This window comes from Amaranthus tricolor, chromosome 7 (genome assembly GCF_026212465.1).
Source record: "Amaranthus tricolor cultivar Red isolate AtriRed21 chromosome 7, ASM2621246v1, whole genome shotgun sequence".
Classification (NCBI taxonomy): Eukaryota; Viridiplantae; Streptophyta; class Magnoliopsida; order Caryophyllales; family Amaranthaceae; genus Amaranthus; species Amaranthus tricolor.
The window spans coordinates 29,015,158-29,028,850 of record NC_080053.1 but is presented as its reverse complement, the minus strand read 5'-3'; the positions used below and the strand labels follow the sequence as shown (position 1 = coordinate 29,028,850).

The window sequence follows — 13,693 nt, the reverse complement described above, 5'->3', positions numbered from 1 at the left end:
TCTTACCAATTGCTTTGGCTAACTTATTCAAAAATAATTGATTTATAACAAATTTTTTCAACGAACTAATTTACCAAATACTAGAATCAAATGGTTTAACCATCCAATCACTTTTAATATAATATAACTGCACTCTTAGTATTAGAATATAATCTAAATTATGTATGTTTGGATGGATGATACTAAACTAGAGACTGCAAGTTTCTCATTTGTAACATGTATGTACACATCCCATTCTTTCGTATCCATCAACTGCACAGAATGTTGAATTGCGCATAAATCTAGGCGTGCACCAAAATCAAGTTCTAAAATTTCTGCCTTATTGCGTGCTTGATCGAGCTTAATTAGTGTATTTGAACGAGCACCTTCAAGAGTCCAGAAAGTCAAAAAGGGTCTAAGTCATCGAATTTTTGAAATTCTTGAGTGAAAAAAAAAAATTAATTAAATACACTAACATTTAAACTTTTTTCAAAAGTAAGCGTCCAAACCCCAAAGCTGTGCTTTGGAGCTGTTCGCAGTTAGTAACTGCGAATAGGTCAAAAAAGACAAAATAGCTGTTCGCAGTTACTAACTGCGAACAGAATTTTTTTTTTTTTTTCTTTTTTTTTTCTGTTCGCAGTTAGTAACTGCGAACAGCTATTTTGTCTTTTTGTTGTTCACAGTCTAACTGCGAACAGCTATTTTGTGTTTTTTGAACTGTTCGCAGTTACCAACTGCGAACAGCTAGTTTGTCTTATATGCTGTTCGCAGTTAGTAATTACGAACAGCTCCAAAGCACAGCTTTGAGGTTTGGACGCTTACTTTTGGAAAAAATTTAAATGTTAGTTTATTTAATTAATTTTTTTTTTTCACTCAAGAATTTCAAAAATTCCTAAGTCATCTATGCTTGATCCTCGTTTTAAGCAACCAATGTCTATCCTTATCCAATAATTTCAAATCCAAGTTGTTGAATACCCTAAAATGACATTGTAGCTAACCAACATTATTTTGATCCAACAGAAATGACTCTACAATCTTAATTACTTTCATGCACACATTTCAACATTCTATTCGTATTTTGATCGCATCCATTCATCAATTATACTGTGTATTTTATCTTTAATAGAAGTTAAAACACAATTAAATAAGATCTTGTTTGATTAATCTGTGTAAATATTATTAATATAAATTTTTAATAATTTTTAATTATTTATAATTAAAGAAATTAAAAATTGCATTAATTGGTAGCCCTTTATTCATTATATGTGCAATCCCAAATAAGAAAAATTAGAAGGAATAGAAAGGAGTATACTTCCTTTATTCCACCAAATTTGTTCTATAAGCAATTGAAGAACAAATCACAAAAAGTGAATATAAGTGATATTTTATGGAAAAGTGAGAGAAATTAAGTAAAAATGTAAATTAAATATGCAGATGAAAATTAAGAAAAAAAGTTATGATAAAAATAAAAATAGACAAATTTAATAGGACAAACCAAAAAAAAAAAAACAAGATAGATTTCATGGTAGAAATAGATTACTACAATACTACATCGTCCTCTTAAATAAGTATTAATGAAAAATGCGTTGTTTGTAAGAAAAAGTATATATTTGATAATAAATAGAAAGATTGAATTGTGCGAATGAAAATAAAATAAAATTATAATGTATAAATGAGATTAAAAAGAAAGTGATAAATCTATAAAATAATACAAAATAAATAAAACAACTCGAAATTGCAAATGAACCAAATTGAAAGATGCTACAGGAGTAATTGCAACACTCTCATTGGGACGAAGGAGCATATGATGGGGTATTAATCAAAAGAAGAATGATTAATGATATGTTAGTATCTTCATAAATTCTTGTGAGAGACAAGTCTCTTTGAGAGATCATCTCTAATTGGGCCGGCCTATTATATATTTTGTAAAATATTAGTAGACATTAAGAATAATCTAAGTAAATAATTAAGATGTTAAAAGTAAGCACTAAGAATACAGTAAATAAGCATTAAGGATAATATAAGTAGGCATTAAAAATACGATAAGTAGACATGAATCTTTAATTGGCTGGAGTTGAAATACGTCTCTCAAAGAACGGTCTCTCAAGAGACTATAGTATCTTTAGCTACAAATATTCTTCTATTTGTCAAAGAACCCTAGAGTCTAGACTGATGTAACCTAAGGAAAATTGGGTTATCTACAAAGCCTAAAAGGGGATTTCTGCTCAAAATCATGATGAAGTTAACTTAGTTTCTCACTTTAGGGTTAATCTTTGTGTAGATTTTTAAAAGTTTCATCTAACAAGTCAATGATTTTATTTATACTTAAAAAAATAATTAAATTAGATAAAATTACAGATGCAATATTGCAATCAACAATATATTGAAAATAATTATACACAATATAAATTTTTAAATACAGCTAATATCGTTAATATTGTCAACAAAATTCTAGTGGTTGTATCTTTTAATGGTTCTATTGACTACTCGGTCTACATGCAATTCCACTCAGTCTACATGCAGCTGTCTATACCACAATTTCAAAGACCAAATCCAGTAATCCACCGCCCTTCATGGGCTGATTTGATGACTCTGTAAATGCTTGCTTCTCAGTATCCAACACTTTTTTTTTTTCTTTTTGTCATTATTTACTTTCATGTCACAATAAATCAGTGTGATTCTCGATATTTTATGGATCCTTACATTTCCTTTTGGTCTTTAATGGGTGTTTGGTAGGAGTAAAATTACAATTTTATAAACGATATTTTATTTTCTATATGACAACATTGTTGAATTAAGACTTGAGCCTCTTTTTAGCTCTGGATCCAAGGCAAATGTCTACATTGCCTAGGGTCAAAATTGACCCTGCGATTAACTTGTTTCATTTTCCATTTTAGTTCAATCTCAATAAATTTGACTTATTTTTATTTTTAGATATGTTCTCACTACTTTTATTCTTTATATTATTTCTCTTTTTTCTATATACCCTACTTCTTAAACTTATTATACCAATTTTTTAGTAACTGTGTAAAAAGCTGAAGGAGCAAAATGACTCGGACAAAGGAAAACTCTTAACTGTTTGTTTTTGAGTGGTGTCTTATCTTCTTTTTTTATTGCAAAGTTTTAAAACTCCATCTCTGAATGTGGGTGTGGCAGGGCGACTATGCGAGGCGAGTCCCACCAGGCACCACTGCACCAGAATGGGCAATGACTATGGTCTAGGAGTACAAATCAGACGCTCCACTGGGCCAACTGCACAAGAGTATTACCTTCTCTGATTGATGACTTTAGCAGCAAATACATATCTCGTATAATCAATGAAAATAGTTTAAAGGGGTAATTTATGAGGAAGTGGGATAATTGTATCGATGACTTAAAAAGCGAATTAAATATATGGATAGGAATTGGAAAAAGAGAGTGAATCGTAGCTAAAGCAAAAAGAATGTAACGAAACCTTTAAATAGACTAATTATCACAATAACGACCTTTTCAAACAAAATGTTAAAAATACTTTCCATCCTGCGAAATTTACCATATATGGAGTACTTTATTGGCGCTCCTTTACAACATTATGTTACCTTAATGTCATAATTGGCGCTCCCATCTTAGCGAGATTTAAAGTGTCAGATAAGATGTGTAGAATCTTACTGTTGTTAGTCATAACATAAAAGTTATTTCCAGTCGAGCCATAATAATAAACATCATCTACAGCTTCACATAAAAAACAAGTGCACATGATTTAATAAATCATTTTAATTTAGTTTCATTAAAATTTGAAACTAAAAACCTAATAATATTTGGTTCCACCGAAATAATTTAATGGATAAGACTAATAACAAGTGAGTGGAAGAAATGAATAAATAAGATTGAAAGAGAGAATAAATTTAAGACCAAAACTAAAATAGAATAATGAAAAATATTACCAAAAAAGGAAATGGTGCAAAATATTGTTTGGACAAAAAGTTAAAAATGTGCATAGTGTTATTGAGTGAAGTGTATGAATGAAAATTGTTGAAAGAGGGTGAAGAAAATTCAATTAACGGGAAATATAACAAACTCAAAAACAAATATAGCAAAAACAGAAAAACAATGTGGTAATGATAGAGAAAATTGAGGGTAGTTTAATTTTGAGAGGAAGATGGCATGCAAAGGTTATGCTCGACCTTATGATTATCCAACACAATATTTTTATTTTTCACAAAATTTGTTCTTATCCATTGCTACTAGAAGTAGTGATTTTAAAAGATGATGAAATTTGCGTGAAAAAACATATTTTTAAAGATGGAGTTCTCTTTCCCACAAGAATATTTTCATGAAAATTTATGCCGAACATTTTATTTATGCCTTGTTAGTAATTACCAAACGGACGGCAAAAGTAACAATTAAGATAAGAGCGACATACATGAATGAACGACTCGAAGGCACTTCAGAAGTGCATCTTCAACGGCAAAACTTAATCTTCGGTATGAGTCTTCACTCTTCACGATGAGGAAAAAAAACTTACAACTTAGAACATCTAGCTATTTACTTCCTTGATCCTCAGGACTAGAATAAATGTGGCATGGAAAGAAAAAAAAATCAAGTTGTTGAGGAAATATTGGAATTACCCGAATACATATAATACTATAACATTAATCACCGGACAAGCAGCGATGACAAGAGCACTTGAAACCAAAGCCTCCTAATAGGACATTTTGCCGGGCATCATGATCCATACTCGCATCGATATAACATATCCGAAGCTCTTCACCTGCAAGACCACACCAAAGAGGGGCCAAAACCTCGCTTAATACTTGTTCAGAAAGTTGAGACTTATTCATTAGAACAATAATGTATGTTATACATCTCTAGCTTCTTTGAAGCATCATGTATGAATCATTACATATTGGTCAATACATAAGGGCAAGATTCCGCAGCTAGATTTTGTTTAGGCTTTAGCGATGGAATTCTAAGCTATTAAAGGTCAATTACAAGTTTTTTGTTATCACAAGGGTATGGTTGCATTTACATACAACGGATCCTCCCAAAACACTGCCTAGGTGGGAGCCGGAGAATGAGATCCGGAAGATGGCATGTTTCAATTATAGTTGGAAAAGATTATGCAACAAGGAACAAGAATCCACTCAGCTAAATTACAAAAATGACATGCATAACCTTAAATAATAGACCAAAGCAAGCAATAGGCAAATGTTTTTCCAAGCTAATACACTGTCCGTTCAAATTTACTATTTTCCCATATGGAGGAAAATAAAATGTGACAAACTCAAGAGGATGCAGTAGCAGATATTGTGCCCAGTTATCTCCTATTGATGGTCAAATGACAAAATGAAGCTCAAGGCCTCATCTGGTGACCATGTAGTGTCCCACCCACATTGAACTTATGGTAAAGAAAAGGAAGTATGTCTATTTACATGGGTAGTATGAGTAACAATGAACTAAAACAAACCTTCTTCTATGTCCCGGAGTGATTTCAGCCTTGCATGAACATTGTCCATCCATATAATATGCACATTTGGATCTGCAATGGCATCTCTTTCCGTTAGTATCAATTGTGAAAATATTGAATAGATTCTTTAATATGCTCTATTTGTACTCATAGCATATCTGCTTAACAAATGTACACAGGGTTCACAAGATTATGGGCATTTTTGAAGTCCCTCAAAAGTTTTCCTAATTTCATAAGTGTAAGTAAAAAAGGAATGTGCTTAAGTATCAAAATGTGCTCTTTATATAAGCTCCAACCTATACTCTACACAGTTCTGAGTCAAACAGCGGTACATGTTCCACTCAAAGTACACGGAAATAATTTCACATTTTCTAAACATGCTCCAATCACACACACAACAGAACTGGATCAAGATTTAAACACTATAAATGATAGGCATAGGGCTAACCACAATCATGATTGTAGAATGAAGGAAGAATATAAACAGCATTTCCGACTCCAGCTTCAGCTTCTACTGATGCTGCTGCCATTGTATGAATATCATCATATGACCCAGCAACCATTTCAATACGAAATGCATTAATACGTATTCGAGCCAACACATCAGCATACCATTGCTCTGATAAAACTAGTCTTGTCAAAAAAATCACAGATGCTCCAAGAATTTCCATTCAAAATCTCATGTGTAAATGATGATAAGCAAGAAACTCCAATAAAGGATACATTCTAAGCTTTTTTTCACCATATTCATTTCTTCAAGTGCATCTCTCAGCATGGTATATTCCACTTCTATCTGAAATCATACAATAAGACATATTCGGCAACATATACTACACTAGGAAACTGAGGCTTGAGAGTTGAGAGGGTCCACTTTAGCAAAATAAACAAAGTTCTAATTCCTCCATTTTTCCTGTTTTTTCTACTGACTTGAAACAGTAAATTAAGTCTCAACAAAGGATTGAGAAAATTAATCTGACATCCATGATGTGCTAAGTGCTAACTCACTAGCACAATACTTTGATACCATATAAATACATTAATTATCATAAGCAATAGCTAAAATATCCAAAATGTCAATTATTAGTTAGAACAAATATCATTAGAATACAGTGCAAAAAAAATTCAGATTTAGATACTTGCACTGAACAGAAGAATTCCAAAAGTAAAACGAATTTGTCAATGTTTTTGCTGTCCCATTTATCAGAATTCCAACTGCTCAGTTCTCAGTCAGGTGCTAAACATACCAATGAGGCAATGAGTCTTCACCAGCATAGATTGGTTTGACGGAAACACTAACCTGATTAAAAGAAAAGGTCGCTAGATAAAGTTATCTAAGCCATAGGTAGCTCATTTGCTGTCTGCTGAAAGCAATATTGAGTTATTGCACAAACCCAATTTGTGGTTAAAATATCTGTGAAAGTCACTCGACAAACGCAGGCCTTAGTGATCCTTGACCTTTTTTAAACATTGCTTGAATCTTCAAAGAACTAAAGTCAAGCCATTATTTAATTTAACAGGTGTTATGCGAATGTATCATATAATAGGACTTCACTAGTCTTTTTCTTTAATAGCTATATGATCCCTTTCCAGTTTCCACCCCCTAAGTCAGCCTCTTCCCACCCCCTAAGCAATAACTTCACAGAATGGTGTTGATCTGCACTTCAACAACCCTTCAAATCCCATTAACATATATGAAAAACAAAATTGAACTTTGTTTTCTTTGAGATTATAACCAAAATCCCATCACTTTATTTCCCATACTCCAAACATACCCCAACAGTATATCTCAACATTTTTGAAAGTTTTGCAAAAGTCAAAGTAATAAATGTTGGGCATGCAACGAATATATACGAAGTGCATGTCATCAACCCTACAGTATGAGTCACAAGTCAACAAAGAAGGATACAAATGCATACGAGGAAACACCATACTTTAAAATAATGTCCCTAGAATCGGGAATTTTAAGCAACAAGTCCTAAAAATACATCATCTGATCATATCTACTAGGAATGAACTTTTTGTAGCACATACCATCTTACAAAAACTCCACAAGCCTCACATTAATTGTCTTAATACCGCTCCTTGATTTCCTTAGATAATCACAAATCACAATCATGACCCAACTGAACCATTGCCCAAGATTTCTCATGTTTTATAAACCAAACTTTGTTTGAATCGCTGAAAATAAATCCCCCTATTTTATTTTTAAATAAACCCAACTATTGGGTATATTGCTAAAAATAGATCCAACTTTAGGTATTACAACCCTGCTCCTCCTAAGAACACAAACAAATTACGTGAAATGAACGGTAACCCTAATGTTGACATCAAATCAATGATGCATGCCTCCTTCATATGAAAAAAAACGAATTTCCCACTTGTCCAAGCAAAATATTTCGAACATTAAACTACAAGCTAGCAAGGATAGGCAACTAATATTATTTTTGTTGATTCAAATTGCAAATGCTTATATTCAGATTTTGAGTATTGTAGTAATGGAATCACCTCAGGAAGTATATGAGCAGGTTGAAGTATGCTAATACAGTCTGTAGATGCTGCTCCAGCTATCACCATGCAAGCCAAGCGCTTTACCAAAAGTGGATATTTCAAACCTAGAGTTCTTCACAAACATCGTTATGCAACAGTTTCAATGTTAGCCATTTAAACAAAAACTTTGCCAAGACTATAATAAATACATATCAAAGGTATAATGTTCAAAAAGGAATTGAACAAACTATAAAGTTCAAACAGATCAATAACAGATCTGAATGAAATAGCAAACAAAGAAATATACTACTATAAAAAATGATTATAAAAGGTCAAGAGTATTACAGACCTGCAGTAATTGTGGTAAGTGGACCAATCTGCTTTCTTCTCTAACTCATAAAATGCCTGAGAGTGCGTAAAAGTATACTTCAGTTCCAAGTGAGTTTAACCCTAAAAAAAGGTATACAATGTTTTACCATTTTGTCAGGGACTAAATTTCTGTTGAAAATAAAGACCTATTGTACATTCAAAGGAAGAAAATGAAAATCATGACTTAAAACTTCTTAGAATGCAATATATTTCACCTTATGTGGCTTATAAAGCCATGGATTGGAGCTCTGTTTAGGAGAGGTCACTCACAACTATAATATAACAAGTGATGAAAAGCAAATCACTTGTACTTGAGCACTTTCAAAAAGGCTCAAGAAAAGACTATACAAAGGAAAGGCATGGGACAAGCTGGTTACTACTGATTCAAACTTTTGAATCTCTTCACTAGCTACAAATTCAGGCAACGTTAACAAGAATGGTCATACTTAAAGCGGTTAGACCAAAAAATTCTTAGAGGAGGTTTAGAGGATAAAACTTCTAAAAGTCCATCCAAATAGAAGCAGCTCAAAAATCCCACAAAATCATGTGCCAGATTCACCTCAAAGATGCCAAAAGATTCTTGCAGACTTTTGAAACTTGTTTGCCGTTGTTGCTTCAATATCTTTTCAATCATTGGATTCTTTACAACATTTTGGACACTTACTAAAAGTTGCTCAATACTCCGGCTCAAAAATGTTTGTTTGTAAGTCTAAAACTACCAACTTCAGGGTGAGAGTTTAACTATGTCCCTAAGAAATTCTTCGCGCAGTTCATCCTCTTTTTGTTTAGTAACTTCACAAAACGACATCATTGTAATTTGACCCTTGTTTGCTGAAACAATTTTAGGTTTACTTCTTTTAAGAAATTGCTTGACTACAATGAATTCTCTCACTAGTTCGTAATGTAGCACAACTGATGAACGGTATCTTTGCAGCAAACGGCTTAATCTCTTACATTCTAAAATATAAACTCTTGCTTGACTTCAATACAATGACCTAGGTACTTCACGGACAACATATCACCACATAGCATGGCCATATGATTGATAAAATTCCTCTTCAGCAAACAAAGATTCAACTCAACCATGTAATGGCAACCAAAACAGTTTTCCTTAGATGGAGCCAGCCTTAAAGGTTTATATAATTGCTTACAGAGAATAGACCAAACTAAAAAAATCTGCAAACATCTAATCATAATCATATCAACTAACTTAAAATTCCAATCAAAAAGTACAAAATGCAAATACTGAGATACATCACAAGAACCATAAGCAATCAAAGATAATGCAACCCATATATTCGAAATCTAATCATACAAATCACAAGAATACATATAAAATATATTTTTTCTTCCCAAAATAATGCTCCAATAAACCCAAATTTTCATAATACAGACGTCAAAAATGTATTTTCCCAAACACCATTTTTTTCTTGCATCCCAGTTCAAAACCACTGAGAACAATATGCTTTTCCTTGTAACATCATTAATCATCACAACACTATCTATACACCATTAAGAACCTCATAAATTCTATTTGCTTCATTTTTTAAGAAAAATCGAGTTTAAACGGACGATCATTTGTGAATTCATACAATTTGAGTTTATTGGGGCATCGTTATATGGAAAAAAATCTACAAAATATACTTAAATTACCTTAGCTTGTTGTTGGCATTCTTGAGAACAAAAGGGTTCAACCCTAATATGAGAATCATTAGGGTTTAATCTCCTAAGACATAGGTAACAAACACTGTCGATTTTCGATAAAAGAGGGTGAGAAATCACGGGTTTTGCAGTATGAATAAGCTCAGCAGATTCAATTCTTCGAGTTGCAAAAACTCCTCGACCTGCTGATTCGGTGGTTCCGACCCGTATTGGAGGAGGGTTTGCTGGAATTGTATCTTCCCCGACATTGTTAATTGTTGAGAAATTGAATTTTAAAGTTGGATTAGAGAGGGAAATTAGTTGTTTGAATTTGGGGGAAAGGTAATGGCGGGCTCGGAGTAGTGGTGACATGAATGAAGATCAAAATCTCCTATAATAATGGTAATGAAATCAAACAGTAGGAAAATATGTTGGGGGTTGTTTGGCAGTAGGGGATTCAACATGTTAAATTAACCATGAATAACATTGATTTAGGGTGATGTTTACCTTGAATATTTTAACATGTTAAATTAAACTATAAGAGATTATATGACAAATAAAATTGTGATTAAGTTCATAAACAAAACTTGTTATTATCTAGAAAAAAAAACCTTTAAGTTGGTATTATTTATGGTTAATCAAAAATTGTTGTTATTATAGGAAAATTAACGAAAGATTGTATTATTCACGATAATTTTTCCTTAATAATTTTATCAGTTGATTTGATCAGTTATTAAAACTCATTGTTATGACAACTTGTTCTAAAATAATTTATTAAAAACAATAAATTATTATAAGCAACTTATTTATCAAAAACTAATATCACATGGTTTGAATATTTAACCCTCTAAATATGCAAAAATAAATTAAATTTGTGCAATAAGGTATTTTATCAAACGCTGCATTGTTTGTCTTGAGTTTTTATATCAAAATTCTAACTTTAGCTTAATTTTTTACATTGTCAACTGTACTATCATCATTCGAGTTTAAAATCGTTGATATGGCAACATTTTCATTCTTTGAGGAACGCTAAATGTGCCCACTAGAGCAAATGAAATTGTTAATAATATCAATCAAATGTTCAAACTGATGGTAAAAGTCTCAAAATATAAAATTTGCAGAAAAATATATAAAATGACTTAGCGATTCTAAGCCCTTTAGAGTTAGAAGTGTTGATGTAATACATGCCCTTCTCATATCGGTGCGAAATATTTTACTTGAAATTGTGAAGTGGTTGATATTTGAACCCTTAATCTCTTGTCATGTTGATTTTTAATATCATGTCAAGAAAGTAACTTAACAAAAGTTTAAACTGATGACAAAAATCCCAAAATATATCATACTTACTTACACTTGGAATATTTTTCCTACACAATTGCAAATTAAACAAAATCAAACTACATCAAAATGGTTTGACCCAATCCAATTTGGTTTACATATACAATTTCATGTTTTAGTTCAGAGTTTTGTTTGATTTCGATACCAAATCAATTCCATTTAACGCTTTGTATTGAGTCTTTGAGGTATGTTCACGTTTAGAAACTCCGAAAAAAAAATCAAAAAGATGTCAAGTAATTAACTGAACTAAAAGTTTATATTAATAATTATAGTTATATTTTTAATTATATATTCTCTTCGGTCTTTATTAATGTTTTTACAAGGAATACAAAATACTCTACTCCATGTAAGGAGTGAAAAATTTATATATGATTTTTTATTAATATTTAAAACTTAAAATATATTAATGTGAAATCTTGTTAAATTTACTTCCACTTGTAGAATTTTATTTATACATATTTTATAATTTTTTTATGAAATATATTAAGTTTCATACAAATGTATCAACAACCATATAAAAAAATGAGTATTGAATTAATAACAATGATTTGAATATTATTAAGAAATTATCTCGATCAAAAATTTAAGCCGATAGTTATACCCGAAATTGGGTCAAAGGGATGTTATTAGCCTATCTTTACTGTAATGATGGAACACCTTAACCAAAACATCGATGACTGATTTCGTGGCACAAGGAGGAAGACACAGGCTGTTAGTTTATTTTTTTCCTTTTTCTTTATTTATTTAAGATAAGATTCTTGATCATGTTTACATAGAAAAAAAAACACACCAATAATGAAACATGAGTATCAAATGACTTTTGTTGTTTTGTCATTAGTCCCTCACTCCTCTCAAATTTTTAAATTTTCTATTTTAGTGCTTGTGATTCATTTTGCTATAAAATAAGTCTTATATAAGACTATTTTATCGTGAGAAGGGTCCATACAAACAGTTTATTAGTAAAAAACATAAAAGAAATAATGAAAATTGAATTTTCAATTATACAAAAAGTGGTTATTTTTTTAAATAGTTTAAACTGATTCAATTAAAATCGTCTCGAGACGATCTCAATAAAAAGTTAGTGTTTGCTGTATTATTTTGAAACATGATCTCATTACTTTTACTTATTATATTCGTTTTTACTAGAAGTATTTGTAAATTACAAATTCTTATACGAGACGGTCTCACCGTGAGATATGCTTCATACTTAGGTTAAATAGCTTAATAATAAAAATTTTAATATAATGAACTTTTAATATGAACTCGTTTCACGATGAGCCGGTATCGAGAATGTTTGGAAATTGGGCAAAATAATGATTAAGACGGGAGAATACTAAATAGAACTAGTGGTGACAATATGATAGGTTTAATGCATGTACCGATCTAATCCAATAAAGAAATAGACTTCTGTTGTTAAGAAGAAAATGTAGGCACGTCACTCCCCATTCCCAATACTAGAACTAAACATTATTGCACGATTGCCTTGAAGAGTGGATATTTAGTAGGGTCAGTTTTTATATGTTCTTAGTAAATAAATAAAATTTATCAATTATAGTATTAAATTTTGACAATAAATTTTCATTTATGTATATAAAAGACACATTGGACAAATGCTAACAGAGAGTATTACTTTTACACGGGTTAATTAGGCCGAGGGGAGGAGAATACTAGAGTGAGATGATGAGAATCGAACTCAGGTTTCGTTCGAGAAAACGGTTTATATTACTACTAAAACAAGAGTTAATTCTTATAAGTAATCACTAATTAATGAGGTTCTAAAGAGGAGAATTCAGACCCTGAGCTTGTCTTAGTCAGAATTAGAGTTATTTGACTAATAAAAATTTATTAACAATAGAAAAAAAAATTGATTTTAGAGCATAATCTAACAATATGCGCCTTTTAAAAAAACAGTTTTCCTTTTTACTTCTTTTTATAGCACAATCCAACAAAATCCACCTATTTCTTAAAAAAAAAAAAATTCCTTTTGCTACTATTTTAGAGTACGGTACAACAATAATAGTATTATTCGTAAAAATAACGATTTTATCTATTTTTTTACAACCGGCCTCCTGAAAGATCATTTCTTTGAGAGATGTTTCTCAGGCCCAACCCATCAAACCTTAATGTCCACTTATTATATCCTTAATGCCTACTTACAATATACTTAATGTCCACCGAAAACGTATTTAAAATGCTTACTTACAATATTATTAATGCCTACCGAGAAACTTAGCCTACTTACCATATTCTTAATGCTTACTTATAATATCCTCATTGCTTATTTATAATAAACTTAATACCTATCGAGTAAGTACTTAATTACTTACAATATTCTAAATGCCTACTTACAATATTTTTAATACCTACTTACTTTATATTTTTCTTTATGGGTCAACCCAACTAGAAATGGTCTCTCAAAGCGACCGTCTCTCA

At 31.3% G+C, this 13,693-nt stretch overlaps 1 protein-coding gene across 2 annotated transcripts; it reads right to left on the bottom strand.

Moving 5' to 3' along the window:
• Positions 1-4,286: 4,286 nt before the first annotated feature.
• Positions 4,287-10,376, bottom strand: LOC130817790 (histone-lysine N-methyltransferase ATXR4). 2 transcript variants are annotated; one of them, XM_057683685.1, is made up of 8 exons: positions 9,935-10,376; positions 8,262-8,317; positions 7,931-8,045; positions 6,149-6,218; positions 5,874-6,053; positions 5,426-5,497; positions 4,587-4,729; positions 4,287-4,457 (listed from the first exon to the last, which is right to left on the bottom strand). In XM_057683685.1, the coding sequence occupies exons 1-7, from the start codon at positions 10,292-10,294 to the stop codon at positions 4,611-4,613; spliced, it is 972 nt and encodes a 323-aa protein (XP_057539668.1). In that variant the 5' UTR covers positions 10,295-10,376; the 3' UTR covers positions 4,287-4,457; positions 4,587-4,610. The 2 variants fall into 2 exon arrangements, with proteins under 2 accessions (XP_057539668.1, XP_057539666.1); XM_057683683.1 differs by having other exon boundaries at positions 4,287-4,729.
• Between the last annotated feature and the right edge of the window lie 3,317 nt (positions 10,377-13,693).

Coding starts and splice junctions, on each gene's coding strand:
- LOC130817790 (XM_057683683.1), bottom strand. CDS start 10,294: ATGTCACCACTACTCCGAGCCCGCCATTACCTTTCCCCCAAATTCAAA. Junction 6,219..7,930: donor CTGCTCATATACTTCCTGAG/GTGATTCCATTA, acceptor GTATGATTTCAG/ATAGAAGTGGAATATACCAT. Junction 6,054..6,148: donor GGTGAAAAAAAGCTTAGAAT/GTATCCTTTATT, acceptor TGACAAGACTAG/TTTTATCAGAGCAATGGTAT.